This window comes from Abramis brama (genome assembly GCF_963993115.1).
Source record: "Abramis brama genome assembly, chromosome: 2".
Classification (NCBI taxonomy): Eukaryota; Metazoa; Chordata; class Actinopteri; order Cypriniformes; family Leuciscidae; genus Abramis; species Abramis brama.
Window position 1 is genome coordinate 4,914,352 of NC_139964.1, and position 27,954 is coordinate 4,942,305.

The 27,954-nt window shown below is 40.6% G+C and overlaps 2 protein-coding genes and 1 long non-coding RNA gene across 3 annotated transcripts in view; all 3 read left to right on the forward strand.

Annotated features, from left to right (window-relative positions):
* The first annotated feature begins 101 nt into the window (after positions 1-101).
* LOC311072649 (uncharacterized protein) lies at positions 102-5,945 on the forward strand. The gene is made up of 4 exons (XM_084097813.1): positions 102-158; positions 524-691; positions 826-1,255; positions 4,187-5,945. Exons 2-4 carry the CDS (start codon positions 524-526, stop codon positions 5,194-5,196), a joined length of 1,608 nt encoding a protein of 535 aa, XP_083953939.1. The 5' UTR covers positions 102-158; the 3' UTR covers positions 5,197-5,945.
* Positions 5,946-6,864: 919 nt separating this feature from the next.
* The window catches only part of LOC311073029 (adhesion G protein-coupled receptor E5-like), a 32,075-nt gene continuing 10,985 nt past the window's right edge, over positions 6,865-27,954 (forward strand). The window contains exons 1-5 of the mRNA XM_084098434.1: positions 6,865-7,022; positions 23,643-23,708; positions 23,856-23,978; positions 24,464-24,592; positions 26,434-26,562. Of these exons, the coding sequence (XP_083954560.1) occupies positions 6,995-7,022; positions 23,643-23,708; positions 23,856-23,978; positions 24,464-24,592; positions 26,434-26,562 (475 nt within the window). The 5' untranslated portion in view covers positions 6,865-6,994. The remainder of the gene's footprint in view (positions 7,023-23,642; positions 23,709-23,855; positions 23,979-24,463; positions 24,593-26,433; positions 26,563-27,954) is intronic.
* LOC311073041 lies at positions 12,112-17,458 on the forward strand. Its single transcript, XR_014604105.1, has 5 exons — positions 12,112-12,863; positions 13,121-13,308; positions 13,713-13,788; positions 15,910-15,975; positions 17,021-17,458. It is a non-coding gene; the product is annotated as an uncharacterized lncRNA (long non-coding RNA).

A 27,954-nucleotide genomic window follows, 5' to 3' on the forward strand; every position in this document is an offset into this window, starting at 1 on the left:
TTCGGCATCGTTCTCAAACTATTAGCAACACATTTAGGGTGTATTTACCTGAATGTTGTCACTCCAGCGCAGTAGGAGGCGCCACGAAGCTCTTCATTCCGCAAGTAAAACAAACCCGAACGAAAGAAAGAAGATCTTACTGTTTGAACACTGATCCGGTGGGTGTTAAATACGCTTTACTACATTTATATTTACGTTTTTTGGGGATTTATTATTAATCTTTTTATAGAATGGTTGATTTTGTTTAGTGTTTTGATGATCGGAAATTAAGATTTTTTTCTCTCTAGCCGAATCTCGTTATTTTTGCCGAACGCTAAATGTTTTGATTAATTCAATACAATATTCCTGCTTAACGCTGGCTCAAAAATTAAAACAAAGCATTTATTTCTCTGAAATGAAAAGTCACATTTACTAACAGATCAACTGCTCTCGTTTATAATCATAAACTCAATCTTTTTGAGTTTAATCAGTGACAGTTCATTATAAATGTGTCTTGTAGTAATGATGTTGTGTTTGTCGTCAGATGTTGACCATGACGGCGCAGATGGATGTGATCTGCTGTAAATCAGTAGGAACTGATCTGTCCATGCTGGATATTGAGGATTTCATCACTGAAATCTGTCAGCTGAAGAAAGAGGTGGCGTCACTGGAGGCAAAGCTGAGAGAAAGAGGAGACAACCCCAACAGAGAGGTCTGAGCAGCTCACACTGCTTTTCATAGCTCACTTCAATCTCTGTCTGTTTGTCCATTGAAAATGTGTCTTTAAGTTGATTTATAATAACACAATGACAGATTCAGCATATATTTTGTGTTTTGCACTCTCAGGATTCAGTCTGGAGCGTCAGAGATCAGAGAGCCAGAGACACACAGGACTCAGAGCTCAGCCTCAGTTTACTCTGTTATACTGAGACTCAAGATCATGGATCCGCTGATCAAACCTCTGACTGTAACGCTGATCAAACCTCTGACTGTAACGCTGATCAAACCTCCGACTGTAACGCTGATCAAACCTCTGACTGTAACGCTGATCAAACCTCCGACTGTAACGCTGATCAAACCTCCGACTGTAACGCTGAAGAACAGCAGACGCCGATGAAGATGTGCTCCGTCAAACTGATGGACTGCAGAAATTCAAAGGAGACGGGAGAAGAAACCACTGCAGAGAAAGTACAGAGCGACGATGATGATGGCGACGACAATGATAATGATGATGATAATCACAGTGATGATGGAGACTTTATTCCCTCAGATATGGGTATGTTACTTCCTTTAACATTTTATCTTAAAGGGACAGTTCACCCTAAAAAGAAAATGATCCCATGATCTGCATCCATCCATCATAAAAGTAATCCACACGGCTGATAAAGGCCTTCTGAAGCAAAGCGATGCGTTTTTGTTAGAATTATATCCATATTTAAAACTTTATAAACTAAAATAACTAGCTTCTGACAGACGGCCGCACACATCGATTTACGGCGAAAGAGTGACCTTTGACCTGACGCATGACGTACTGACGAACGTTGAAACGTAAAGAAATGTGGGAGAATTTCGATATTAAGAGAAGAGGAGCTTGAGTTTGTTGCCCTGTTTGTTTGAACCGCGAGAGTCTCAAAGCATTACTCCTACATCTACATCATACATCGTCAAGTGTCACTCTTGTGGCGAAAGTGGGCCGTCTGCCAGAAGCTTGTTATTATAGTTTATAAAGTATGGATATTTTTCTTACACAAACGCATCGCTGTGCTTCAGATGGCCCTTATTAACCCCCCGGAGCAGTATGTATTACTTTTATGGACTTAAAAATTCAAGTTACCATTCACTCCCATTATAAAGCTTGGAAGAGCCAGGATATTTTTTAATGTAACTCCGATTGTGTTTGGCTGAAAGAAGAAAGTCTAGGATGGCTTGAGGGTGAGTCAGTTATGGGATATCTTTCATTTTTGGGAGAACTATCCCTTTAACTACCTTTCTGTCAGGACCACTATCGTCGGATACGATTGACAGTTAGGCCTAGCATACAGTTTTGGATTGACGGTATGGTTCGGTTCTGGGCGAGAACTCCCTGCGCATCCATGAAGTCTAGCATGGGCAGCAATAAAAAACCAACATGAATGTGTTGTAGATATCATTAATTCAAGATTTTAGTACAACATGATTTGATAATTTATTCTGATTCAAGGGCACTCAGAATGCTAAATCCTGACTGAGCGAGGAGGAGCTGGGGAGGGAGGAGGGTAATGAGCTCCTGAGAAACGCGATAGCTGCTGATAATACTGAAGGAGCTCATATATGAATACAGTGATAGGCGTTGTATTCCTATAGGTAGATGTGGATCAGCTGAGAGTCACTGATGCGAGCTTGACTAACGTGACCCGCCAGAACTGATGCTATGCTTGATTATCAATAAATGTTTTTACAGGGTTTAAGTTTTAGATGAGCTCCATCATAATTAATCACAAAATTTCTTAGGATGCCGGGCGTATGTTAGCCTGACTACGTACTTCCGCTCAATTTCAGTTCGCTCCTGTACTCAGTCTGAGACAGCGGCCTATCTTAACGTTTTCCTCCGGCCTCAAAACAGCCGGCCAATCAGCGAACAGAGGGCGGGCTGAGAGCCGTGACGTAGACGCTGATTGTACCGTGGATGCGTAGATTTACTTCACATAATCTGCAAAAGTCGTTCACAGCCATGTTCACTCCGGTATTTCGCTCTATGGTTTTGTTTTCACATCATACATGTGTTTACAGTGGAAGTTAGATGCGGCTGAGCATGCGCATAACACACGCCATAACCAAACGTTATGTGATTGGCTTACGGGTAACCAATGATTTTAAACTTCAGACAAGCGACTAGAGATGTGACAGTGATAATATTCTCCCACCGGTTAATTGACTTGTGACAACACCGGTATTACCGGTTTCATCGTGGGGGTGGGGGGTGTTAGAGTGATGTAATTTTTTTTTTTTTACATGGCGTCAATTCATCATTCGTATTGAGTTTGATTGACATGTGATCTGACCAATCAAATTCCACCATTTTTGTGCGATAAAGCAGTCAGAAGAGTTATTGATAAACTTCGGTGGATTTGAACTTGGCTTTAACTGAGGCAATCTGTCACGACACATTAAAGAGCCAAAAAACGGTAGGCCTATTTTATTTTTGTTTGACTGACCAAATTTGAAAGTTGAGACTTTGTTTCATATTAAATATTACCTGCTCGGTCCTGTCTTTCAGCGCGTTGTCAGTGTCCTCTATTTTTCACTGCTTGAGATTATGTTGAGAACAATAACGCCCTATTTGAGTGTTTTGCAGCAGTCTCACATTCGTTTAGAGCTCGTGTGAATTGCACGTATAAAATGAAGTTAACAAACAACCTCGTTCAATCAGGAAACGCCACATGAATTTCACTGCGCTTTATTAAGAGTTTTTCTTTTGCGTGAAGAAGCCGTTCGCCGGAGATGTGTTAAAAGATTCATTCATACACACAAGAGAGTGTATTCATGATTATTAGGCTACCGGTATAGCCTACTAATCCTCCTGGCGCCGGGTCTGAGTGAGTAATTTACTCTCTTACCTTTGTTCTTTGATTAACATTAATGACACTCCATCTGACACGCGTCCCATTTTCTCACAAATCTCTACATTCATTTATGATATTATTTAAATCATTTGCTCTTGTCATCGTGCATTAGGTCACTCGACAAAACGGACATTTTGGCATAATTTGTGTGTGTTATGTTTTGTTCAAAGGCCGAAAAGAGAACTCGATACTGACGCGCGTCTTTTCCGTGTGTGTGTGTGTGTGTGTGTGTGTGTGTGTAATAGGCAGGACTTACAGCGCGGTCTCTTGTTTTGTCGCGCTTGAATGGTTGAGCGTGATCATACAACGCTAGTCAACTGGTGACAGAAAATACGGATACTGTGTATTGCTTTAAAAAAAAAATGCGGTGGGCAAGTGATGAAACCGGTGTTGCGACTGAACACCGTGTAACACCGGTAACACCGACTATCGCGCCAAGCCTACAAGCGACTCGAAGTAGCAGAGTTTGGTATTACCAGGCCAGGTCGAATGGGCTTGAATGTTCATTATGTTACATGTTGACCCAAATTACATGAATATATTTTCAGAATTGATATGTGTTGGGGACATGCAAGCCAATGGATATATTATTTTGTTCTTTTCAGATGAGAAAGGCGGTTCATCTTCTGACGAAGAAACGGCCTCGACATCAAAAGAGCCGCTGAAGGTCAAGAGTTTCTCCTGCGTCACCTGCGGAAAAACATTCAGAAAACAGGGAAATTTAGCGAGACATGAGAGAAAACACACAGAACAGAAAAGCTTCTCCTGCAAGAGATGCGACATCAGCTTTCCCACCTTAGAAGAGAAGAGACGTCATTCAAAACAGCACAGAGTGAAGAAGGAGTTTCGCTGCGAGCAGTGCGGGAAGGTTGCTTTCACGTCTGGCAATCTGAAGATCCACATGAAGACGCACACGGGCGAAAAGCCCTTCCACTGCAGCGAGTGCGACAAGTATTTCAGCACCAAACAATCTCTTTTTGTTCACAAGCGGATACACACGGGGGAAAAGCCGTACAAGTGCCCTCTCTGCGAGAAAAGGTTCAGAGACGGGTCCCACTTCAAGACGCACATGCGTTCGCACGCCAGCGAGAGGCCGTACCAGTGCAGCGAATGCGGGAAGACCTTCAAACAGCCCATTTGCCTGATATCTCACCAAAAAATACACTCGGAAAAACTGCACCGATGCTCACACTGTGACAAGCGCTTCCGTCAGATATCTCAGCTGAAGCGGCACGAGAGGATGCACTCCGGAGAGAAGCCGTACCTGTGCTTCCACTGCGGGAAGAGCTTCTCCGACCCGGCTCATTTCAGAGTTCATCAGAGGGTTCACACTGGAGAGAGGCCGTATCACTGTGGCGTTTGCGAGAAGAGCTTCCGTCAGAACACCAACTTACTGAAGCACCAGCGGATTCATACGGGAGAAAGACCCTTCAAATGCTCACACTGTGACAAGACGTTCGCTCGATCGGACGTCCTGAAGATCCATGAGCGAGTTCACACGGGAGAGAAGCCTTACCGCTGCTCCATCTGCGACGAGAGATTCGCTTATTTAGGGGGTTTCCAGACCCACCAGAACAAACACGCTAAAGAACAAACTGCTCCTGAATCATCATAGTGTCTTCCCTCAACTGATCCTACAAATGTACATTCACTGAGCCAGTAGGAGGCAGAGTCACGTCGAGCTTTTATGTCCAGCGCGAGTAGAGATGAACTGAACGCTGATTGCCATGATTATACTCATGTTTTACAGAGTAGGACGATCTGATTTACGGTTAGAAACGCTGGAAGATCCTGTAATTCTGCAGGCAAGAAGAACCTATACAAAACTAGCTCTATATTTTGACAAAATAAATGTGTTTTTTTTTTTTTTGGTAACACTTTACAATACGGTTCATTAGTTAACATGAACTAACTATTAAGCTTAGTTAATATTAATTTCAACATTTACTAATACGTTATTATATTACTATACATTAGTTAATGCACTGTGAACTAACATGAACGATGGACAGCTGGATTTTTATTAACTAACATTAACAAATATTAAAACAAATGTATTGCTCATTGTTAGCTCATGTTAGTTAATACTTTAATGAACCTTTTTGTAATGTGTTACCGTTTTTTAACGGCTGCGTTCACTGTTCATGAACTGTTATCATTTACATGCGTGGAGCGTCTCAAACGCCATCTCTGCATGCTGTGGGTTTGCATTGCAAATAACGTTTATCTGGGAACACAATGTGCGCCATTTCATCAGATTTTAAAAAATCATTTATAAACCTACTCCAACACAGGAGAATACGTCATTATGTTTCTAAATATGCAAACTGTTAATCAGAATTTCAAAATAAAAGTTTAAACCAGTTTTGATGTCCTCATGTTCTTGTTCAAGAAATTACAGTACATTTATATCATAATGAAATGGCCAAATGTAACAAATTAAGCAAACATTTGAATTAAATGTCATTTGGACAAATTTAAACAAGGATTTTTATATACTGTAAAGTGTAATCACACTAGGCCTTCTGCAGACATTTGTTATAATACATAATGTACATAAGATGATTGTTTATATTAACAGTGTTGTTCTATGATTACTTGCTTTTGATACTTTATTTGAACCAAATTTTATCGTTTCATTGTTGTGTTATATGTATAAGCTATTTTATAAGCTTAGGTCTATTTTTATTACCACAAAAAAAAAGAAAAAAAGATTAATCGAAATTATCGATTGTAAAAAATTACTTGATTAATCATCAAAATAATCAACTGATTACTCTATTATCAAAATAATCATTAGTGCCAGCCCTAATTGAGATGAATTTGACTGATAATGGATAGCTTTCTGCAGGTGTATTAGACATCCTAAGGAGGAAAATATGGAAATATTTGGGAAATGTAATAAACATGAGCATTAACGTGTCAGCTCTGATTATAATGATTTTGTCTACAGCACACTCGAGCTTCATCTAGACCTGGACCCAGGTATTTCATTAATTTAGTATTATACCATATTGGCAAAATTAAGTTTGTCTGAATCTGTTAACAACATAATTATGGAATTCCAGTGTATATAGAGATAGAGGTTGGACTTATAGTTAAAGAGCAAATTTGTTTGTTTAATGTTTTGCAATGATAATTTAATTTACAACCAATTTGGATGGACCAGACATTACATTTAATAATTTAGCGGACGCTTTTATCCAAAGCGACTTACGAATGAGGATATCATTTTACTGCTCAGTCTTAAATCAGGTTAAGATGAATCATAAAGGGAAGGAGGGACACCTCGTGGTTGGACTATGTCTCAGGATGTGAAGTAATAGTCACCTGGAGTCTGATTTTCTTTGGGAATTGTAGCTATATCACGAACCTTAAAAAAATAAAAGCAGCTATTTACGGTGCTTCCTAAAATGGAGCTAAAATGGGTACTTCTTATGGGTGAGTGAAATGTTACTCTTCACGCGTGTGTGTGGGGGGGATACATTTGGGACGCAAGGAAGTTAGTAGTCAGACTAAAGCTTCGTGTCAGAGACGGTATTAAATAAAAAATAAGTAAACAAATACTTCTTTAAGCTCGACGATTTCCGTTGTTAGACAAAGAAACCAAAGAGCCATAGAAAATGCCTCTTAAGTTGTTGTGCACCAACAGCGACCCAAAATCAGTGGAGAGTGGAGACCGGAGACCGATCAATATCGATTAATGAGGAAATAGTGTGCGTGTAATTGTTAAGAAGTGAACCACCAACATAAATCCCGCACGTTCGCGACCGCTGAAGTCTAGCACCCAAATTAGTCGGATCTTTGCCTGATTTTCCATATGTTTTTAAAAGCTTTTCCTTCATGTCGAATTTTATGATCACTTTCAGTTCTGTTCAGGTATTATCTTTAGATCAGGGCGTGAAGATGTCCCTCACAAGGAGCTGGTAATATTAGCTCTGTCGACGATTATTTCAGGAAATAATTTTGTCTCGATCGTCACATGTCGACAAAGGTTGTCAGGCAAAAAGCAAGTTACAAAAATGTATAATTATAATTATAGCCGCAAGGTTCAAAGATTAACTTTTTTGTTGTTGTTATTTTTGTCTGCCCTACACATATAGCTAAGAGAGAACAAAATATAGTTTAGTCAAAGTGCCACTATTTAAAAAAAAAAAAAAACTAAACTAAACTACATGTAGCCTAGATATAAAGCTGCAATTTTACAAACATTAAAATGCAATAAATATCGACTTTAATTAGCAGTGTCTTACCATTTAGATTTCAGCTTCTCTGCATCTAGATTCATTTGAGCAAAATCGATTAAGATATACAGACCCTTTCCAAAAAATTTGAATATCATGGAAAAGTTTATTCCATTCAAAACGTTAAACTTCCATATAGATTCAGGGCCCACAACTTAAACGATTTCAAGTATTTAGTTGTTTATTTGTACATAATTTGGGCTTCCAGCTGATAAAACCCACGAAAACAGGATTTCAGAAAATTAGAATATTACATGAAATCACACAGTAATTACACAGTGATGCCATGGTCATTGAAGCAGGTTTTGGTTCTTTTGGCAGTGTGGGCAGGTGCAAATCCTGCTGGAAAATGAAGGAAGCATCTCCATAAAGCTTGTCTGCTGAACTGAAGGAAGCATGAAGTGCTCTGGAAATGTCCTGGTAGACGGCTGCGTTGACTCTGGATTTAATAAAGCACAGTGGACCAAAGTCCTCTTTTCTGATGAGAGCAAATGTTGCATCTCATTTGGAAACCAAGGTCCCAGAGTCTGGAGGAAGAATTGAGAGGCACACAATCCAAGATGCTTGAAGTCCAGTGTGAAGTTTCCACAGTCTGTGTTGGTTTGGGGAGCCATGTCATCGGCTGGTGTTGGTCCACTGTGCTGTCCACTCAACGCAGCCGTCTACCAGGACATTTTCAGAGCACTTCATGCTTCCTTCAGTTCAGCAGACAAGCTTTATGGACATGCTGACTTCATTTGCACCTGCCCACACTGCCAAAAGAACCAAAACCTGGTTCAATGACCATGGTATCACTGTGTAATTACTGTGTGATTTCATGTAATATTCTAATTTTTTTAAATCCTGTTTTCGTGGGTTTTATGAGCTGGAAGCCCAAATTATGTACAAATAAACAACTAAATAATTGAAATCGTTTAAGTTGTGGGCCCTGAATCTATAATCTATGGAAGTTTAACATTTTGAATGGAATTATGGAAATAAATAAACTTTTCCATGATATTGTAATTTTTTGGAAAGGGTCTGTACATTCAACCTCATAAAAAAATATTTATTCAAGAAATAGATACAAATATAAATCAGTGCGGCGGTTAATTGTAATGGCAGTTAAAGGTCCCATGACATGAAAACACTTTTTGAGTTTTTTTTAAACATTAATATGAGTTCCTCTAGCCTGCCTATGGTCCCCCAGTGGCTAGACATTTAGGTGTAAACCAAGCCCTGGGTATTTTTGAGAAAATGAAAGCTCAGGAGGGGGAAAATAGAATCTTCCCTTTATGTCGTAATAAGGGGAAAGGTCACCTCCCCTTTCTCTTCTTTGCCCGCAAAGAGAATTTGGCCTGCCCATGAGAAAATGAATGCGCGATCGCGATATTGTTTTTTCCTCAAGAGACCTCATGGCTTGCAAACGAGCGAACGAAGCATGGCAGTTGCTCAGTGTTTGGATGTACAAATGAACACAAAAGTATTTTTTTAGTTCCTTCATCTGAGCCTCTGAAGAACCAGTGAGTTATGTGAATTTCTGATGTGTAATTGTTCAAGTTCAGACAGATAATCTTTCTCTCAAAATCGTTCAATACTGTTTATGCATCAGTAAATCAAGCCAGTGACTAAACGATCAACTTCACATCGTTTCTCTTGGTAGGATGAAAATAATAATTTTTTTAAATGTGATTAATATACAGAAAGCGATCAAAGAACAATCCCTTTCCAATCGCCCAAGCTGTCAATCACAGCGCGAGTTTATCTGGACACTTGCCAAAACTAAACTTAAATGATAAGATCTTCATTCACGCGATCAACAGGCCGTCATCTGCTCAATGCTCATCACTGCAACCTTTTATGTGATGGAATAGATCTAAATACTTAAAAACTTCTCACGATTTGTTAATCCCGACAGCTGTAATAGTAAAAACGTATAAAAGCTGTAATAGTAAAAGTATTTGAGAGAGTTCCACATGTAATGCTAGCTATTTCATATGCAAGCATGTCAGCCAATCACAGCAGTGGGCATTTACACTGAAGTCTCACAGCAGCCAATCACAGCAGTGGGCGTTTACACTGAAGTCTCACAGCAGCCAATCACAGCAGTGGGCGTTTACACTGAAGTCTCACAGCAGCCAATCACAGCAGTGGGCGTTTACACTGAAGTCTCACAGCAGCCAATCACAGCAGTTGGCGTTTACACTGAAGTAGGCATGTGCCGGTATCACATTTTCATGCTGCGATTAATTGATTGAGCTTTTATCACGGTATACGGTATTATCACGATATTGTAATTTTACAAGAGAAACAGGTAAAAAAACCCAAAAAACTTCAGTTTCGTCAACTTAGTAACTTTAATAACTTTTTAATTAACTAAAAGTACTTCAAACATTTAAATACAAATAAATATAAATAAAACAATACACAATATAAAAGTAAACTTGAGCAATTATATCAAAGTGAATGTGCAAACTGCAAAAGAACAACATTTGTTATATGTTTTTAAATAGATTTAAGAGCAAAAAACAATTTTTAAAGAATCAACAATAAACATTTTCAACCAATTCCTGGTATCTCTTCTGGGCTGCCTGGCATATTTTAGTCCTCGAGATTAAAGTGCAAAAATGTGAGCATGTTCACTTTTTCTGGTTTGAGCTTTGAACGCTGAGGTGAGAGGATATGTCCACTGGCACTAAATACCCTCTCTGAAGGAACACTTGTTGCAGGAATGCAGAGAAACTTCTCAGCCAAGGTAGCAAGATGAGGAAGTTCTTCAGCATGCAAACTCCACCACTGCAATGGATCTGCCTCTGATTTTATTAGTGGCAGAGAAAGATACAGTTTGATCTCAGCTTCAGTCTTTGACTTCATGCTGCCTTCACCCTCCTGCTCCTCTGCTCTCTGCTGCCTTGTGGAGGTGATTTTGTTGAGCAGGGTGGCCAAGCTTTGCTGCTGTTTTTCAGAGGTGGGTGTGGGGGGTGGGGGGGTTGTGCTGCTTTGCTCTGTCTGGGCAGCTCCCTCACTCAGTGTTGTCATCTCTGCCAGTTTTGAGGCTTCCTCAATACAGCAGTTGACCGTGGCATCAAGGTCATCAGAAAAGCTTCCTTTAAACCGGGGATCAACGAAGCTTGACAAGTCCATCACCTTCTTTGCATCAACACTGTACCTGGATTCAAGATCTGACTTCATTACCCTCTTCAGGTCTATGGTGAGGGCACTGTCTTCATTTTTTACCTCAAGAATGTCTGAGATGATGTGACTTAGCACCGGCCTCAGGGCTGACAGACTTACTCTGCTCTCTGAAGCCAAAGCATCAGTAAAAGCACTGAGTGGTTGAAGGATTTGCAAGACTTTTTCAATGACTGCAATATCTGCATCCTTTGGCATCAAATGCCATGCGCCTCTCTCCGTTGCCAGTACAGCACAGACTGCCTGCTGTTGTTCAATAAACCTCTGCAGCATTTTCTGTGTCGATCCCCATCTAGTGACTACGTCATGGATGAGTGACCTCTGAGGGACATTTAAGGCCTCTTGTTTATTTCTGAGCTCTCTTCTTCTCTTCCAGCTTCTTGAAAATCCCTGCACCAAATGTCGACAGCTTCAGATAGCTGTGTCCACCCTCTGGATTTTCAGAGCTTTAGAAATGGCCAGATTCAAGTTGTGGCCAAAACACCCAAACCACTGGCCGGGAAAGGTGGTGGTGTCACTCGTCTCGAATGCCTTTTTCATGTTTGTAGCATTATCAGTTGTAATACTGACAAAAAACTCTTTGTTGATGCCCCACTCCTGCAACATGTTATCAAAAAATTCACTGATATTGTCAGCAGTGTGGTCTTCTGGAAAAAACTGTGTTTCCAGGCAGTTTGATTGAAGTTTCCAATCTGTGAGGTAGTGGATGGTGAAGCTGATGTATGGATGACCACTTCCTCCACTGCTGGTCCATAGGTCAGTAGTTGCTGCATACCATTTTCCCTGGGCTATACTCTTGCCAACATCCTCTTTTAGACTGTTATACATTTTGGGTAATTCTGTCTTAGAGAAAAACTTCTGTGAGGGAACTTTGTAAAGTGGAACTGTTGTCTTCATCAGTTTCAGAAATCCTGGTTTTGCTACTGTGTAAATGGGGATCATGTCTTTAGCAATACAGTATGCTATGGCATGATTGATTTCCTTGGCCCGGTGAGATGAAGGTCCATATGAAGCCTGATGCTGGAATGCCTCTTGAACTGTTGGCTGAACGATGGCTTCAGCTGAAGATGAACCAGCACTGCTAGATGCATGGCCACTCTGTAAAATAGGAATGAAAAATATTACTTCATACCTCTGATAATTTAAATAAAAGATGCTGTTCAGACAGAGAATACAAGCAAAGTAAATTTTCGTTTTTTTGTTTTTAGATTAAAAATAACCCAAGTTCCAACTTTCAACTAAATGCATCTGTCATTTCATACTAGATTTTAGTAATAGAAAACACACGATGATGAGCTTAAGTTTTGCACTTTACTTGTACTCTCTTGTAAACATCAAGTTTACTCGCACTGTGTGAAAATGTATGATTGTTTTGCATTCCTTTTTTAACTTAAAATTCAAATTATTCTGCCTAACTTCCATTATTAATTACAGAACTTACTTTTAGCTGAGTATTGTATTTTGTTGTTAAAATACGAGACTCAAACTTAAGTGCACTCTCAGAAAAAAAGGTACACGGTGGTACAAATAATGTTCCTCAAAGAACAGTTTTGTACCTTTTCAATAATAGTACCTTTAATGGTACAGGAAAGACCACTGATGATACTGTTTGGTACCTGTTAAGGTACAATTGAAATGAAGGTACATAATTGTTCTCACATCAAGGGTACAGTGATGGACCAAATTACTGTTTCATTCATGATTGGTTGCTGTGTTGAGTATTTTGCATAGCAACAAGACACTGATTGGTCGAAATCGCTTCAGCCACGGAAATTTCCGAATTGACAGCGGGAAGCAGCACAGGCTAACATTACACACTGCAGCGCGGTCGAGATTATTTTATCAAACTTGAAGACGAAATTTAAAGGTGAGTTCTGATAATTTATGTATATATTTAGTTCACAAGTCTAAAATATAAATGTTTCAGCCACTTAACGTTATTTTAGCGAGTTGCTTTGCTCCAAATGCTTTTTAGCCATTTGACTTGTAAGTTATAACGTTACACTTTTTAATTTTTTTAATGCAATTATTGACTATTATTAAGTCATCACGTGTACAATATATGGCGTTTGTTCTCCATTATCCACCATAACGTTAACTGTTAAATGTTAACTTTGCTATTAGGCGACATGAAACTGATTGCCCAAGGTTGCTGCAGCCGTTACTGCATTTTCAAATAGACCGGAGAGCGGGAACTTCGCGAAGCAGATTACGAGCCCGGAGCACCACCACAAGCCATGGCTTCGCCCTCGTCAGAAGTACTTTAGTGGCTGGACTCGAATTATAAGACGAAGAGAAGAGGAAATTCAAAGGTGGGTTTTATGTTTATGTTTAACCAAATAAAATGTATAAAACGTTACAGCTACTCAACATGATAATAGCGAGTGTAACGTTAAATAGCTTAATTGTACGAATCCAGTCAGTGATAGCCGTCTGCATATGTTTTAAAGCAATTGAGTTTCTGTGTCGTAAGTTCACATTTAAAACATTGTTGTAAATGAATGCTCAACCAGAGGTGCCATGCTGGTGTAGCCTACTTTACATTAGTCCACAATACTGTATGCGGTTTTGGAACAACGTGATTGAGCGCCAACGAACAGTGCGCAGATAAAATAGTTGATCACTCGTTCTGTTTTTGAATGCGATTACCTGATTCTGTCCTAAGTAATATAAAGTTACATGTCATATACTCAGCTAATGTGTCTTTGATTTTTAGATCATGATGGGGTAAACTGCATGGTAAACTGTCAGTGCTGGTCATCTGAAAGTCTTCCTGCGTCCTCAGCTGTGAGGCAAGTATCAGTACAATGTGTTATTTGAGTTTCTTAATCTTATGATATTCTTTTTTCTGATGAGGTTGAATTTATATTTCTAAGACAAAATGTTTGCCATAATGACAGAGTGATGTCAATCTTGATAAAGCACAGTAACTGCACTTCAAATGAACTCTGAAAGATTTCTGTCACTTAACTGAAAGTATATTCACCTAAAACTCTGACACTCACAAAGTATGGTAACGTTAGCATACCGGTACCAAATGTCAATATGAAATGTAACGTGCAAAATGGCAATGTATTTCTGTATTTATATTAACATTTTCTATATGATATGTGCAACATCTGGAGCAAAAAAAATATTCAAAATCAATAATATAATAATTTGCATTACTACACTAGCTTTAACATAAAATTAAAACATACATTGAAAATTTTTTAAGTTCAAAAATAAAAAATGAAATGTATTACAGAAATTAGATGTTTAAAATGTTCAAGCAAATATTATAGCAAAACTATAATTTAGGTTATTTTTCCTAGTTGCTTTTACACTCAAAGTTAAGGCACTTGATGCAATGATCATCTTGGAATCCTTTTTTAAAATCCAGATTGAATTTTGCCACGTTCATCGCGGGTATTTAATAAAAATGCAATCATAAGTGTCTTAACTGTGAGTGTAAATGCAATTAAGGAAAATAGCATTTAAATGATCATTTTGCTACAATTTTACGTTGAACATGTTAAAGGGTTAGTTCACCCAAAAATGAAAATTCTTTCATCAATTACTCATCAATTACGAGCTTTCTGACCCCCCATAGACAGCTAAGCAAATACCACTTTGACGCTTTAAAAAGTTCCTAAAGTGATTGTAAAACTAATCCATATGAATTGAGTGTTTTAGTCTAAATTTTGTGCTTTACGATGAACAGGTTGAAATTAGGCTTTTATTCATCAATTCACATCAGATAATACGGTAAAAGGAAGCTCTAGCATGTTCCCTTGACATGCGAAAACAAATGAGGTTCATTCTCGTGTGTTGCGCAGCACGTTTGAGAAAGAGGTTTGTTCTCACGTGTCAAGCATGTTCGGTTGAGCTTCTGAAATCTGTTCATCATATAAAGCGATCATGTCTCTTCAGAAAATGTGAACTACGGTAAACTGCTCGATTCAAATGGATTGGTCTTACGATCTCTTTATGAACTTTTTGAAGCATCAAAGTTTTAGTTGCATGGACTGTCAATGGGGGGACAGAAAGCTCTCAGATTTCATTAAAAAGATCTTCATTTGTGTTCCAAAGATGAACGAAAGTCTTACAGGTTTGGAACAACATGAGAGTGAATAATTAATGACAGAGTTTTTTTAAATTTTGGGTGAATTATGCCTTTAAACATCTCTAATCATTTTTGTAATATGTTTAAATTACCGGTATATGTTAAAACAAGTGTAGGAGATGGCTAATTTAATTATATTATTGAATTTGAATTGTCACTTTGCCCCAAACATTGCACATATGGTATGGAAAATGTAAATTTAAATAAGAAGATTGCCATTTTATATATTACATTGCCATTTTGCATATTAAATTTCAAAATGTCTTTTGATACCTGAATGCTACCATAATAAAGAGATCGTAAAATAATTTGAATTGAGCAGTTTAGTCCAAGTTTTTCTGTAGAGATACGATCATTTTATATGATGAACAGATTTAATTTAGGCTTTTATTCACATAAAAATATACATCAATTCACACATCAGTTGCGGTAAACGGAAGCTCAATCATGTTTGCTAGACGTGCGAAAACCGATGATGTTCATTCTCGTGTGTTTTGCAGCACGCTTGAGCTTCCGCAAGAACCATTGAGGTTTGTTCTCGCTTGTCAAAGCAACTGCGGTCGAGCTTCTGTTTGTTCAATGTTTAAATGTGAATAAAATCCTAAATTTAATCTGTTTATTATACTAAGCGGTAGTCTGTTCAGACATTTTTTACCAAACTTCTCAATTCAAATGGATTAGTTTAACATTTTACTTTTCTGGGTATTTTATATGAAGCTTTAAGTGAATCATTTAAAACTTTGTGGGAAATGTAAAAATGCAGAAAGTTTTTTTGTGTGTGAAACTTGTTTTCTTATCTGCATTTCAGTTATTCCAGAAAATGGACCGAATGCATGCTGTGGTTGATTTAAGGTGTTTCCAGGATTCCTTAAAGGTATAGTTCAGCAATTTTTTTTAATTCTGTCATTAATTATACACCCTCATGTCATTCCGAACCTGTAAGACCATCGTTTATCTTCGGAACACAAATGAAGATATTTTTTATGAAATCCAAGAGCTTTCTGTTCCTCCATTGGTAGCCTACGCAACTAAAACATTCAAGCCCCAGAAAGGTAGTAAAGACACCATTAAACTAATCCAAGTGACTCCAGTGGTTTCACCTCAATTTTATGAAGCGATGTAAGCTTTGTTTTGCCAAAAAAAAAAAAAAGAAGCATAATTTACCTCTATATTTACAAAATAATATTATCTAAAGCACATTCACGGAACAACACCCGGTCTTGAGTCAACACAATTCGCATGCGTCGTAGTGCTCCCCCTACTAAAAGTGTTAAATTGTGTTTTTTGCTAAAACAAAGCACCTGCACCGCTTCATAAAATTGGTTAAACCACTGGAGTCACATGGATTACTTCAATGATGTCTTTCCTATCGTTCTGGGCCTTGAATGTGTTAGTTGCATTGCTCCCAATGGAAGGACAGAAAGCTCTCAGAATTTCATTAAAAATATCTTCATTTGTGTTCCGAAGATGAACAAAGGTCTTATAGGTGTGAAATGACATGAGGGTGAGTAATTAACAAAATCATTTTCAGGTTGAGGTTGTTTATTTGAGGTTGGCTAAGCTGAAATCCGTTATAGAAGCACATTACATGGATGCCAAACGAGATGTTGAAGGATGTGTAGTTCACCCAAAAAATGAAACAGTCAATGGGGCCCCATTGACTTCCATAGTATGAAAAATATTCTATGGAAGTTAATTGGGGCCCCATCAACTGTTTCACTTTCGATTCTCAAAATATCTTCTTTTTTGTTCAAGTAAACAGATTTGGAACAACTTGAGTGCGAGTAAATGACAGAATTTTCAGTTCTAGGTGAACTATCCCTTTAAGTCTAGAAGTCAAATTTGAGCTTGTCATTGGGAGTATAAATTTAATACATTTACATCTGTCTTTACTAATATTGATTCTTCATTATGTTCAGGAAGAACCGGCTATCTCAACCCACTGCAGATCTTGGGAACTTCTTGACTGGACGTGTCTTCAGTGAGAGGAGAATCTTCAGCAGTGTAAAAATGGAGGGATCTGAAATTGCCGAGCAGTTCGGTTGGATGATGGTGTTTTAAAAAGTTAAATAAATGCAAGGGTATTGTGTGAAAAGTGGGGGAAAAAAAACAAGTCTAGCTTTGTTGTAGATGAGAAAATATATTTTATGTACTGTAACATTTTTGCATTTTAAATTCTTTCAAATCTTTTTAAAGAAGTGATATTCTGTTAATTTTGCTAAGTCTTTATTGTATTGTGAAGTCTTTGATGTATTTACACAAAGAAATACTTTACTGTAAGTTGGAATGAAAGTATTCAAATGTTCATATGAATTTGATATGTATTTACAGAAATTATTAAATTGATGCCTTTTGGATTCAGTTGTTGAATGTGCTTGTTATTCAATAGAAAAATAGCCTTTAATAGTTCTCGTAGGAACAAATTTGACACAGTTAAGGTACAAAGGGGCTTGTCACTGGGGCGGTACCTTAAAAGATCAAATTTGTACCTTTGATAAAAGGTACAATATTGTACCAACAAGTTTTTAAAAACAAAAGGTACATTTTGGTTGCCCATGGTACAAATCATGTCCTTTAAGGTACAAACTGGAATGGAACAAATTTGTTCTTCTATATTAAGGTACAATTTTGTACCAGTAAAAGGTACCGCCCCAGTGACAAGGGTTTGTACCTTCTTTGGTACAAAATTGTACCTTTTTTTCTGAGAGTGTGTAGCAAGTGGAGTTCATGCTAACTCTTAAACTAACATTACGTGGAAGCAAGCAACATGCAGCAAATGGAAATAAGTTAACGTAATTTTGCCATCCTGTCTTTCAAATAGTTGTTTTATGTGGTATTCAGCATGAGAAATGAAGTGTCTTACCTTTATCTCCCTGAATTGCAGTGGATGGTTGTCGCGAATATGAGCGAACATGTTAGACGTGTTCCCGTGTTTAGCAGCCACTTTCCGTCCACATGTTTTACACAAAGGGAAACCGTCTTCGATCAGCAATCCCTCTGCATTTTTTTGGAACCCAAAATATTTCCAAACCTCTGACTTTACCCTTTTTGAAGGGGGATAAATTGTCGGCAGCGTTCCTCCTTCCGCCATGCTTCTTCTTCGTGTGAGGATTAGAGTGCGGTGGCAGCGGCGGCGCGCACTGCGTGCACACAGTGCTTCTACATGTGGGGATTGTTTACATCAGAGTGCGCATCAGTTCTGCGCAGCATATACGCACTGTTTCTTCAAGCGGTTGATGGAAAATAAGCTAATGCGCGTTCTAAAAATATAAATTCGGATCTATTATTTTTCACGGTATTTTGAAGTGCCCGCGATAACAATATCGTGCATATTCATTACCGCGATTTATCGCATTACCGAATACCGGCACAAGCCTACACTGAAGTCTCACAGCAGCCAATCACAGCAGTGGGCGTTTACACTGACGTCTCACAGCAGCCAATCACAGCAGTGGGCGTTTACACTGAAGTCTCACAGCAGCCAACCACAGCAGTGGGCGTTTACACTGACGTCTCACAGCAGCCAATCACAGCAGTGGGCGTTTACACTGAAGTCTCACAGCAGCCAATCACAGCAGTGGGCGTTTACACTGACGTCTCACAGCAGCCAATCACAGCAGTGGGCGTTTACACTGAAGTCTCACAGCAGCCAACCACAGCAGTGGGCGTTTACACTGACGTCTCACAGCAGCCAATCACAGCAGTGGGCGTTTACACTGAAGTCTCACAGCAGCCAACCACAGCAGTGGGCGTTTACACTGACGTCTCACAGCAGCCAATCACAGCAGTGGGCGTTTACACTGAAGTCTCACAGCAGCCAATCACAGCAGTGGGCGTTTACACTGAAGTCTCACAGCAGCCAATCACAGCAGTGGGCGTTTACACTGACGTCTCACAGCAGCCAATCACAGCAGTGGGCGTTTACACTGAAGTCTCACAGCAGCCAACCACAGCAGTGGGCGTTTACACTGACGTCTCACAGCAGCCAATCACAGCAGTGGGCGTTTACACTGAAGTCTCACAGCAGCCAATCACAGCAGTGGGCGTTTACACTGAAGTCTCACAACAGCCAATCACAGCAGTGGATGTTTACACTGAAGTCTCACAGCAGCCAATCACAGCAGTGGGAGTTTACACTGAAGTCTCACAGCCAATCACAGCAGTGGGCGTTTACACTGAAGTCTCACAGCCAATCACAGCAGTGGGCATTTACACTGAAGTCTCTCAGCAGCCAATCACAGCAGTGGGCGTTTACACTGAAGTCTCACAGCAGCCAATCACAGCAGTGGGCGTTTACACTGAAGTCTCTTAGCAGCCAATTACAGCAGTGGGCGTTTACACTGAAGTCTCACAGCCAATCACAGCAGTGAGCGTTTACACTGAAGTCTCACAGCCAATCACAGCAGTGGGCGTTTACACTGAAGTCTCTCAGCAGCCAATCACAGCAGTGGGCGTTTACACTGAAGTCTCACAGCCAATCACAGCAGTAGGCGTTTACACTGAAGTCTCACAGCCAATCACAGCAGTGGGCGTTTACACTGAAGTCTCACAGCAGCCAATCACAGCAGTGGGTGTTTACACTGAAGTCTCACAGCAGCCAATCACAGCAGTGGGAGTTTACACTGAAGTCTCACAGCCAATCACAGCAGTGGGCATTTACACTGAAGTCTCTCAGCAGCCAATCACAGCAGTGGGCGTTTACACTGAAGTCTCACAGCCAATCACAGCAGTGGGCGTTTACACTGAAGTCTCTCAACAGCCAATCCCAGCAGTGGGCGTTTACACTGAAGTCTCACAGCAGCCAATCACAGCAGTGGGCGTTTACACTGAAGTCTCTCAACAGCCAATCACAGCAGTGGGCGTTTACACTGAAGTCTCACAGCAGCCAATCACAGCAGTGGGCGTTTACACTGAAGTCTCACAGCAGCCAATCACAGCAGTGGGCGTTTACACTGACGTCTCACAGCAGCCAATCACAGCAGTGGGCGTTTACACTGAAGTCTCACAGCAGCCAATCACAGCAGTGGGCGTTTACACTGAAGTCTCACAGCCAATCACAGCAGTGGGCGTTTACACTGAAGTCTCACAGCAGCCAATCACAGCAGTGGGCGTTTACACTGAAGTCTCACAGCAGCCAATCACAGCAGTGGGCGTTTACACTGAAGTCTCACAGCAGCCAATCACAGCAGTGGGCGTTTACACTGAAGTCTCACAGCCAATGACAGCAGTGGGCGTTTACACTGAAGTCTCACAGCAGCCAATCACAGCAGTGGGCGTTTACACCGAAGTCTCACAGCCAATCACAGCAGTGGGCGTTTACACTGAAGTCTCACAGCCAATCACAGCAGTGGGCGTTTACACTGAAGTCTCACAGCCAATCACAGCAGTGGGCGTTTACACTGAAGTCTCACAGCAGCCAATCACAGCAGGGGCCTTTACACTGAAGTCTCACAGCCAATCACAGCAGTGGGCGTTTACACTGAAGTCTCACAGCAGCCAATCACAGCAGTGGGCGTTTACACTGAAGTCTCACAGCCAATCACAGCAGTGGGCGTTTACACTGAAGTCTCACAGCAGCCAATCACAGCAGTGGGCGTTTACACTGACGTCTCACAGCAGCCAATCACAGCAGTGGGCGTTTACACTGAAGTCTCACAGCAGCCAATCACAGCAGTGGGCGTTTACACTGAAGTCTCACAGCAGCCAATCACAGCAGTGGGCGTTTACACTGAAGTCTCACAGCAGCCAATCACAGCAGTGGGCGTTTACACTGAAGTCTCACAGCCAATCACAGCAGTGGGCGTTTACACTGAAGTCTCACAGCAGCCAATCACAGCAGTGGGCGTTTACACTGAAGTCTCACAGCCAATGACAGCAGTGGGCGTTTACACTGAAGTCTCACAGCAGCCAATCACAGCAGTGGGCGTTTACACTGAAGTCTCACAGCCAATCACAGCAGTGGGCGTTTACACTGAAGTCTCACAGCAGCCAATCACAGCAGTGGGCGTTTACACTGAAGTCTCATAGCCAATCACAGCAGTGGGCGTTTACACTGAAGTCTCACAGCAGCCAATCACAGCAGTGGGCGTTTACACTGAAGTCTCACAGCCAATGACAGCAGTGGGCGTTTACACTGAAGTCTCACAGCCAATCACAGCAGTGGGCGTTTACACTGAAGTCTCACAGCAGCCAATCACAGCAGTGGGCGTTTACACTGAAGTCTCACAGCAGCCAATCACAGCAGGGGCCTTTACACTGAAGTCTCACAGCCAATCACAGCAGTGGGCGTTTACACTGAAGTCTCACAGCAGCCAATCACAGCAGTGGGCGTTTACACTGAAGTCTCACAGCCAATCACAGCAGTGGGCGTTTACACTGAAGTCTCACAGCCAATCACAGCAGTGGGCGTTTACACTGAAGTCTCACAGCAGCCAATCACAGCAGTGGGCGTTTACACTGACGTCTCACAGCAGCCAATCACAGCAGTGGGCGTTTACACTGAAGTCTCACAGCAGCCACACCCCTTCAAACAGAGTGTTCAAATCAGAGGCTAATATCAGGCTAGGAAAAAATGCCTTTTATTTCTAAATTATTAAAATTTTTGATCTTAAAAACATACTAACATTATAAGGGCACCCCAGGAAACATTATAAAATAATAAAATAATCCATGTCACGGGACCTTTAAATTTTAAATTGTGATAACGCGCGTTTCTGTGGAGGAATGTATCGAGCGCGTGCCTCAAAAGCCAGGAGGATTAAAGCACAGACACAAATATAGTAAGATTTTTGTATGTTTTCCACAACATAATTAGTCAGATTTATAATCATCAATGCGGTTTGGCTGCATACCCATTTAATGATGTTCAGCATTGTGTAGACAGTAGGGATGGCGAAAACGAAAAAAATTCTTGACCGACCACCGAGCCTCATTAGCCGGTTGAAACCGGTTAACCGATTAGTTTAAAATATGCTACGCTATTTGGAATAACAGCCATTTCGAGCCGCGCCTGCAATTTCGCAACTCTGTCGTATCTCTCTGCCGCTCTGCCTCCCACTCACACACACACTGGCCCGGCACCGCCCTTCCACTCACGTCACTTTTTTAAAATCCCCTACAGCGCGAAACATGAGTCCCGCAAACGCGACGCCGAGGAGCTTGTATGTAATCGGAGGACAAATGGCTCCTTAGTTTCGAAATGGTTTGGGTACAAGGTGATCGCGTTGAAAATAAAGGCGTTTAAACAGGCGAGTTATGAAAAATTGAGTGTGAGGGATTTGTTCACTTCACACAAAAAGATCTTGGAATGAGATGGCTAACTGTAGTAGCGTTTAGGGCTGGACCCGAATTTTCGTTCGGTGGGTTGGTATTTGATTGGAAAATTTGACATTCGAATATTCGTTTTTTTGTTTTTTGTTTTTTGCACACCTGGGATCCCCCGCAAAACGGTTCTCATTCGCGCTTGAATAAGGCCAGTGACACACTGCACTGGCTGCGTGGCGTGTCCGTTTTTATTTCGGCTCCCATGTTAACAGGTTGGAGTTTGCACACTGTCTGCGTGAGCCACACGGAAAACGCGTGCATGCTAGAAATAGAACCGACACCTAATAAGTGTTCCAGCTCTGGCTAGAGCGCAGAACAGCGGAGTTTGTATGGACCGAAGTGCATGCCTGAACTTGTGTTTTGGGTTAAGCTGCGTTGCTTTGACATTGTGGAAAATAGAATAATAGAAACAAAATGAATTAGCCTTTTTACCCGTTATTATCAATCTAAATTAATCTAGTTTTTAATTTAACAATTTCGTTTTTCTTTATTTAAATTTAGTTTTTCTTTATTTAAATTTAGTTTTTTCTTTATTTAAATTTCGTTTTTCTTTATTTAAATTTCGTTTTTCTTTATTTAAATCTACCCTTTACTGTGTCAGTAATTTGTTAGTCAGAAAAATATTAGACTACCTTAAAAGTATTGCTTAAGTTAACAGACCTGTGTGTGTGCGTTTTATATCACTAGTGCGTTTTATATCACTAGTCCGTTCTCGGAGCATATAAGCCTGCCCGCGTGAGGTAGTTCTGTAGTTTACTAAAAGTTTATTAATTCTGAACGTGTCACGTCTCGCGTGTCCATCTATATTGCACCAAATGCGACACTGCACTCCCTTGTGAAGTCGATTGGATGAATGGTTCTCGAAATAATCAAAATGCAAACGGACATACATAGGCCTACACATAGAGATTCCTGCCTTTATTAGAGAGAAGAATATGTTCAGCACCCTCTCTCCGAAGCTTCGAATATTCGATGTTCATTACTACCGAAGCTCAAAAAAATGGTATTTGGACCAGCCCTAGCGTTTAGTCCACTGTCTGTAATAGCCTAATTTAGAGATCACTTTTTTTTTTTTTTTACCGACTACCGACAACTTTGATCGGTTAACGTTGATACGGTCAACCATCGGTCAAACGGTCATCGGTTAAAATCCCTAGTAGACAGCAACATATGAATATAGTTTATATGAGTTATGCTGCATTTTCTTTCTCTTCCCAGGTCTCTTTCTGCTGTCATGTAGTGGATGTGCCTTTGGATATAAATTTGTTAATAACAAATATGCTGGTAAAGTAACTTGTGATTTAATTTAATTATAGTGCAAAAGTATGATTGCAATGACGTTTTGATGTTTGAATGTCAGTACAATTTTTTTATAATTGTTGTGATCTAGTCTTCTAAGTTTGTAATGCCATGTTTCCTTCTCTTTTGCAGATGAGTGTGCAACGCTTCCGAGTGTGTGTGAAGTTAACTCCAATTGTGTAAATACAGATGGAGGTTTCCTATGCATCTGTAATAACGGGTTTGGAAGGATCACCGAAACAGGACCGTGTTATGGTATGAAAGAGGATTGTGGGATTGAGGAGTCCATCTTGGTACAACATGCGTCACATGACTAAATTTACGTCATCGTTTTTAAATACCACCAGTTTCACAGTCCACACTACAACGTGAAAACGGCGTTTTCAAATGTATCCACTTTGGAGTGTGTTTTCAAAAAGCTTTGTTTTCATTAATAAAAACGCAGTCTCAGTGTGGACGGAAGGCCAAAACGGAGAGAAAAATATACGTTTTCAAACGAAAACGTATGAGTGTGGATATGGCCTAAATGAGAAAAGTCACAAATTTTCAAGAAAAGCATCATAGGTTAAATAGTGTTTCCGACAACAACAAAAAAATCAAAATGGGTCAAATTGACCCGCCAACTTAAAATATGGTCAGTTTGATGGGACAGCACATCTTACCATAACCTAGACTATTTTAAAATAACTCGAACAGCACAGAAAATGTTCTCTCACTCATCTTTTCTCTCTCTCTCACAGACATCAATGAGTGTAAAGATCCATATTTTTGCGGCACAAATGCAGAGTGCAAAAATCATCCAGGCGGCTACTCCTGCGAATGTCACAAGGGTTACAGTAACTACGGCAACAACCAGTTTAGATGCAGCGGTGAGTGTTATAGCAGCAGGGCAAACTATTATTTACTTCATTTTAGATGCACCGATGCAGTTTTTAGGTCACTAGTAAGGTCAGGGAAACCCCTTCCACATTCCAGTCGTCTTCTCTCCCTTGCTCCGGAACTAGATCCAGTGTCAGGTCTCATTCGAGTAGGTGGAAGGTTACGACAAAGCAGTTTGTGGGTCTGAAGGCATGCCAGATCATTTCCAAAGGAATCCAGCTGGGTCTGTCTTAGGTTGGCAATCTCTGCATCAAGGTAGGTTGCTGCCGATGGTGTTGCAGGAGGCTCTGCCACCCCATGATGGGAGGCAGTGGTAGAGTCAAGGAGATCATGAAAGGTGCTGAACTGGATAGGTTCAGAGATGGAGGGATTTTGGCCAAGAAATACGGCACCACAGAAACGGTTTACGTAGCTCTATAGCAGGGATAGGCAACTCCGGTCCTGGAGGGCCACTGTCCTGCAGAGTTTAGCTTCAGCCCTAATTAAACACACCTGAACAAGGCAATCAGTGTTTTCAGGATTACTAGATAGATACAGGCAGGTGAGTTTCTATCAGGGCTGAAGCTAAACTCTGCAGGACAGTGGCCCTCCAGGACCGGAGTTGCCTATCCCTGCTCTATAGGCTCTGTCTGATGTTGAGGGTGAGCTCTGTTTGGAGGAGGTTGAACAGTTGAGCTCCAGTGATGGCTGCGCACAGTTCAAGTCGAGGGATAGATGGCGCAACACGGGACCTCGCCATTAGGAAGGATATACGTAATCAACTGCTGACCATCTTCAGTGCACATGTAGGCGACCTGCGCCATAAGACTGCTCTGACGCAACGCAGAAGATGTGCAGGTCTTGGATGGCTGAGGGGGTGTCTACTGTCCAATGGATGAGACAACGGGGCAGTACTATTGAGGAGAGATTAGGGAGTTCTCCTTCCCAGGAAAGCCAGGCTTCTAGGATGTTGTATGGAAGGTTTGGGTCATCCCATTCTCTTGCCTTTGCCCACAGGTGCTGGACAATGATCTTGGCTCTTGTTGTGCAGGGGAGGAAATAGCCAAGAGGATCGTACTGGCTCGCAAGAACTCTGTAGATGTGACACATGGTTAGAGTAGTAGCTTCAATAGGTCTGTGCTCTGTTGCTTCAGCAGGAGGTCATGGCCGCTGACCATATTCCATGACGTAGTCATCATAGCGTACAGGACGCACGGGGTTTGGCGGTGAGGACGCTGAAGTAACGAAGGCAAGGAGTGACTGGACATCTCCACTGGTCGTCAATGGCTCCGGCTCGAAGGACCATGAAAAGGAGGTCACTCCGGTCACTTGTAATCAGGCTCTCGAAAATTATATAAAAATTTGGATTTAATTTTGTCGGCCAATATATCAGCTATGGGCTTTTAAATATTAAGAATTATCGGTTATCGATATCGGCCAAAATTTTCATATCGGTGCATCCCTAGCTCTTACGAGTGTATTTGTCCACTTGGGGACGAGCAGACACAGTGTTTTCCACTGGGGTTAACAGACGACAGAGAGCTTACATGTCTCCGATCAACACACAGTGTGTTTCGTTACTGAATGAGTCTGCTTTTTGAACGAAATTCAATGACTCACTGATTAAGGCAGTGATTGTGTGTTGACACTTTGCTGGTATTTTCATGACCCTTAATGAGAAAAAGTCACACATTTTCAAGAAAAGCATCATAGGTTAAATAGTGTTTCCGACAACTCAAAAATATGGTCATTTTGATGGGACAACACATCTTCCCATAACCTAGACTATTTTAAAATAACTCGAACAGCACAGAAAATGTTCTCTCACTCATCTTTTCTCTCTCTCTCACAGACATCAATGAGTGTAAAGGTTCAGATGTTTGCGGCACAAATGCAGTGTGCAAAAATCATCCAGGCGGCTACACCTGCGAATGTGACCCGGGTTACAGTAACTACGGCAACAACCAGTCAAAATGCACCGGTGAGTGTTATAGCAGCAGGGCAAACTATTATTCGCTTCATTTTAGATGCACCTATTCAGTTTTTAGGTTGTTCTTATAGACGTTGGTGAGTGTTTGCTATTGGCTTATTTTGATCTCTGATGTTGTTGTGCACAGAAATGGACTGTAATCAGTTTAAAAAGTATACTAAAATTATAATTCATGCCAAATGCTGTCTTTCCCCTCTGTCAGATATAGACGACAGGGTTCGTATGGGTGCTTGAAATCCTTGAAAATGCTTGAATTTTGATGTTTTGTTTTCAAGGTTTGAAAAGTGCTTAAATTTTGGATAAAATGCTTGAAATTGTAACTGTATTTCGTTCGCAACAAATACCTATCTGACTGAATAGTTTGTTTATTAAATGGAGAAATAAAATGTAACCCTTCAGACACAGAGCGATTTGGATGCCCCGTTTTTATTGGCCGCGCGGGTAATCGTCACTGGCAAAAGGCGAACTATTTTTAACTTTGACCGTGGCGTGTGCGCGAGCTCGCCAATGCTGTGCTCCGCTTTGGTCGACCCAGCAACAAAATGTCCTCACGCGGCGCAAGCTATTGAAATAAATGGGTGTCATAGCACAGCGCATTCTGTGTCCTGTCTGAAAGGGCCATTAGTGACTGAGTACTTGGTGTGATAATGTAATGTTAGTATTGCATGTCCGTTATGGCACGTTCATTTGTGGAGTATGCAGTGAACATAGCCAAAGTTACAGCACAGTAACTGTAATGTTAACTACCCGCAACTTAAAACCTGCAAACGTCAGCCCAGTGCATAACAACAATCGCTGATTGCTGAACAGAAATCGTGTCAGATGGAGTGTCACACAAGTAGCCGACTGTAAGGTTGAGGATGGCCTTATGCAATATTTACACAGCTCTATTCCAGTAGATAAAGGTAAATGTCTTGGCAATAAAATACATAATTTTTTTTCAATTAACATAGGCTATTTATCAGGTAGGGCAGGTGCACTGTCAGAGTCTTCTGGGTTGAAATGGGATTACTGGTTGTTGTTGCACTGTCTCAGATTTTGTTCAAACCTTGTCTATATCAAGAATGTGTCCCAAAACCAAGGCCTGTAAAATATTTCTGTTCAAATCCTATGTCTTCATATTTTCAGCCCTTGAAATGACTTCAGTTTTACAGCCTGAAAATCACATTATCTGGGAAGCAATATTTGGACATTAATATAATGAAAAGTATTATTCATAGGCATTATCTACTTAGACAGTGATACATTTTGAAAAATAAAACTTGTGATTTGCTTAAATATCTGATCCTTCTGCTATCACGAAACACAATTTTGGCTGTTTATAGCATTATCTCTTTTAATGTGATAAAAACACTAAATAATAATTTTGACTATTGTAGCGTC

Coding starts and splice junctions, on each gene's coding strand:
- LOC311072649 (XM_084097813.1), top strand. CDS start 524: ATGTTGACCATGACGGCGCAGATGGATGTGATCTGCTGTAAATCAGTA. Junction 692..825: donor GAGACAACCCCAACAGAGAG/GTCTGAGCAGCT, acceptor TTGCACTCTCAG/GATTCAGTCTGGAGCGTCAG. Junction 1,256..4,186: donor CTTTATTCCCTCAGATATGG/GTATGTTACTTC, acceptor TGTTCTTTTCAG/ATGAGAAAGGCGGTTCATCT.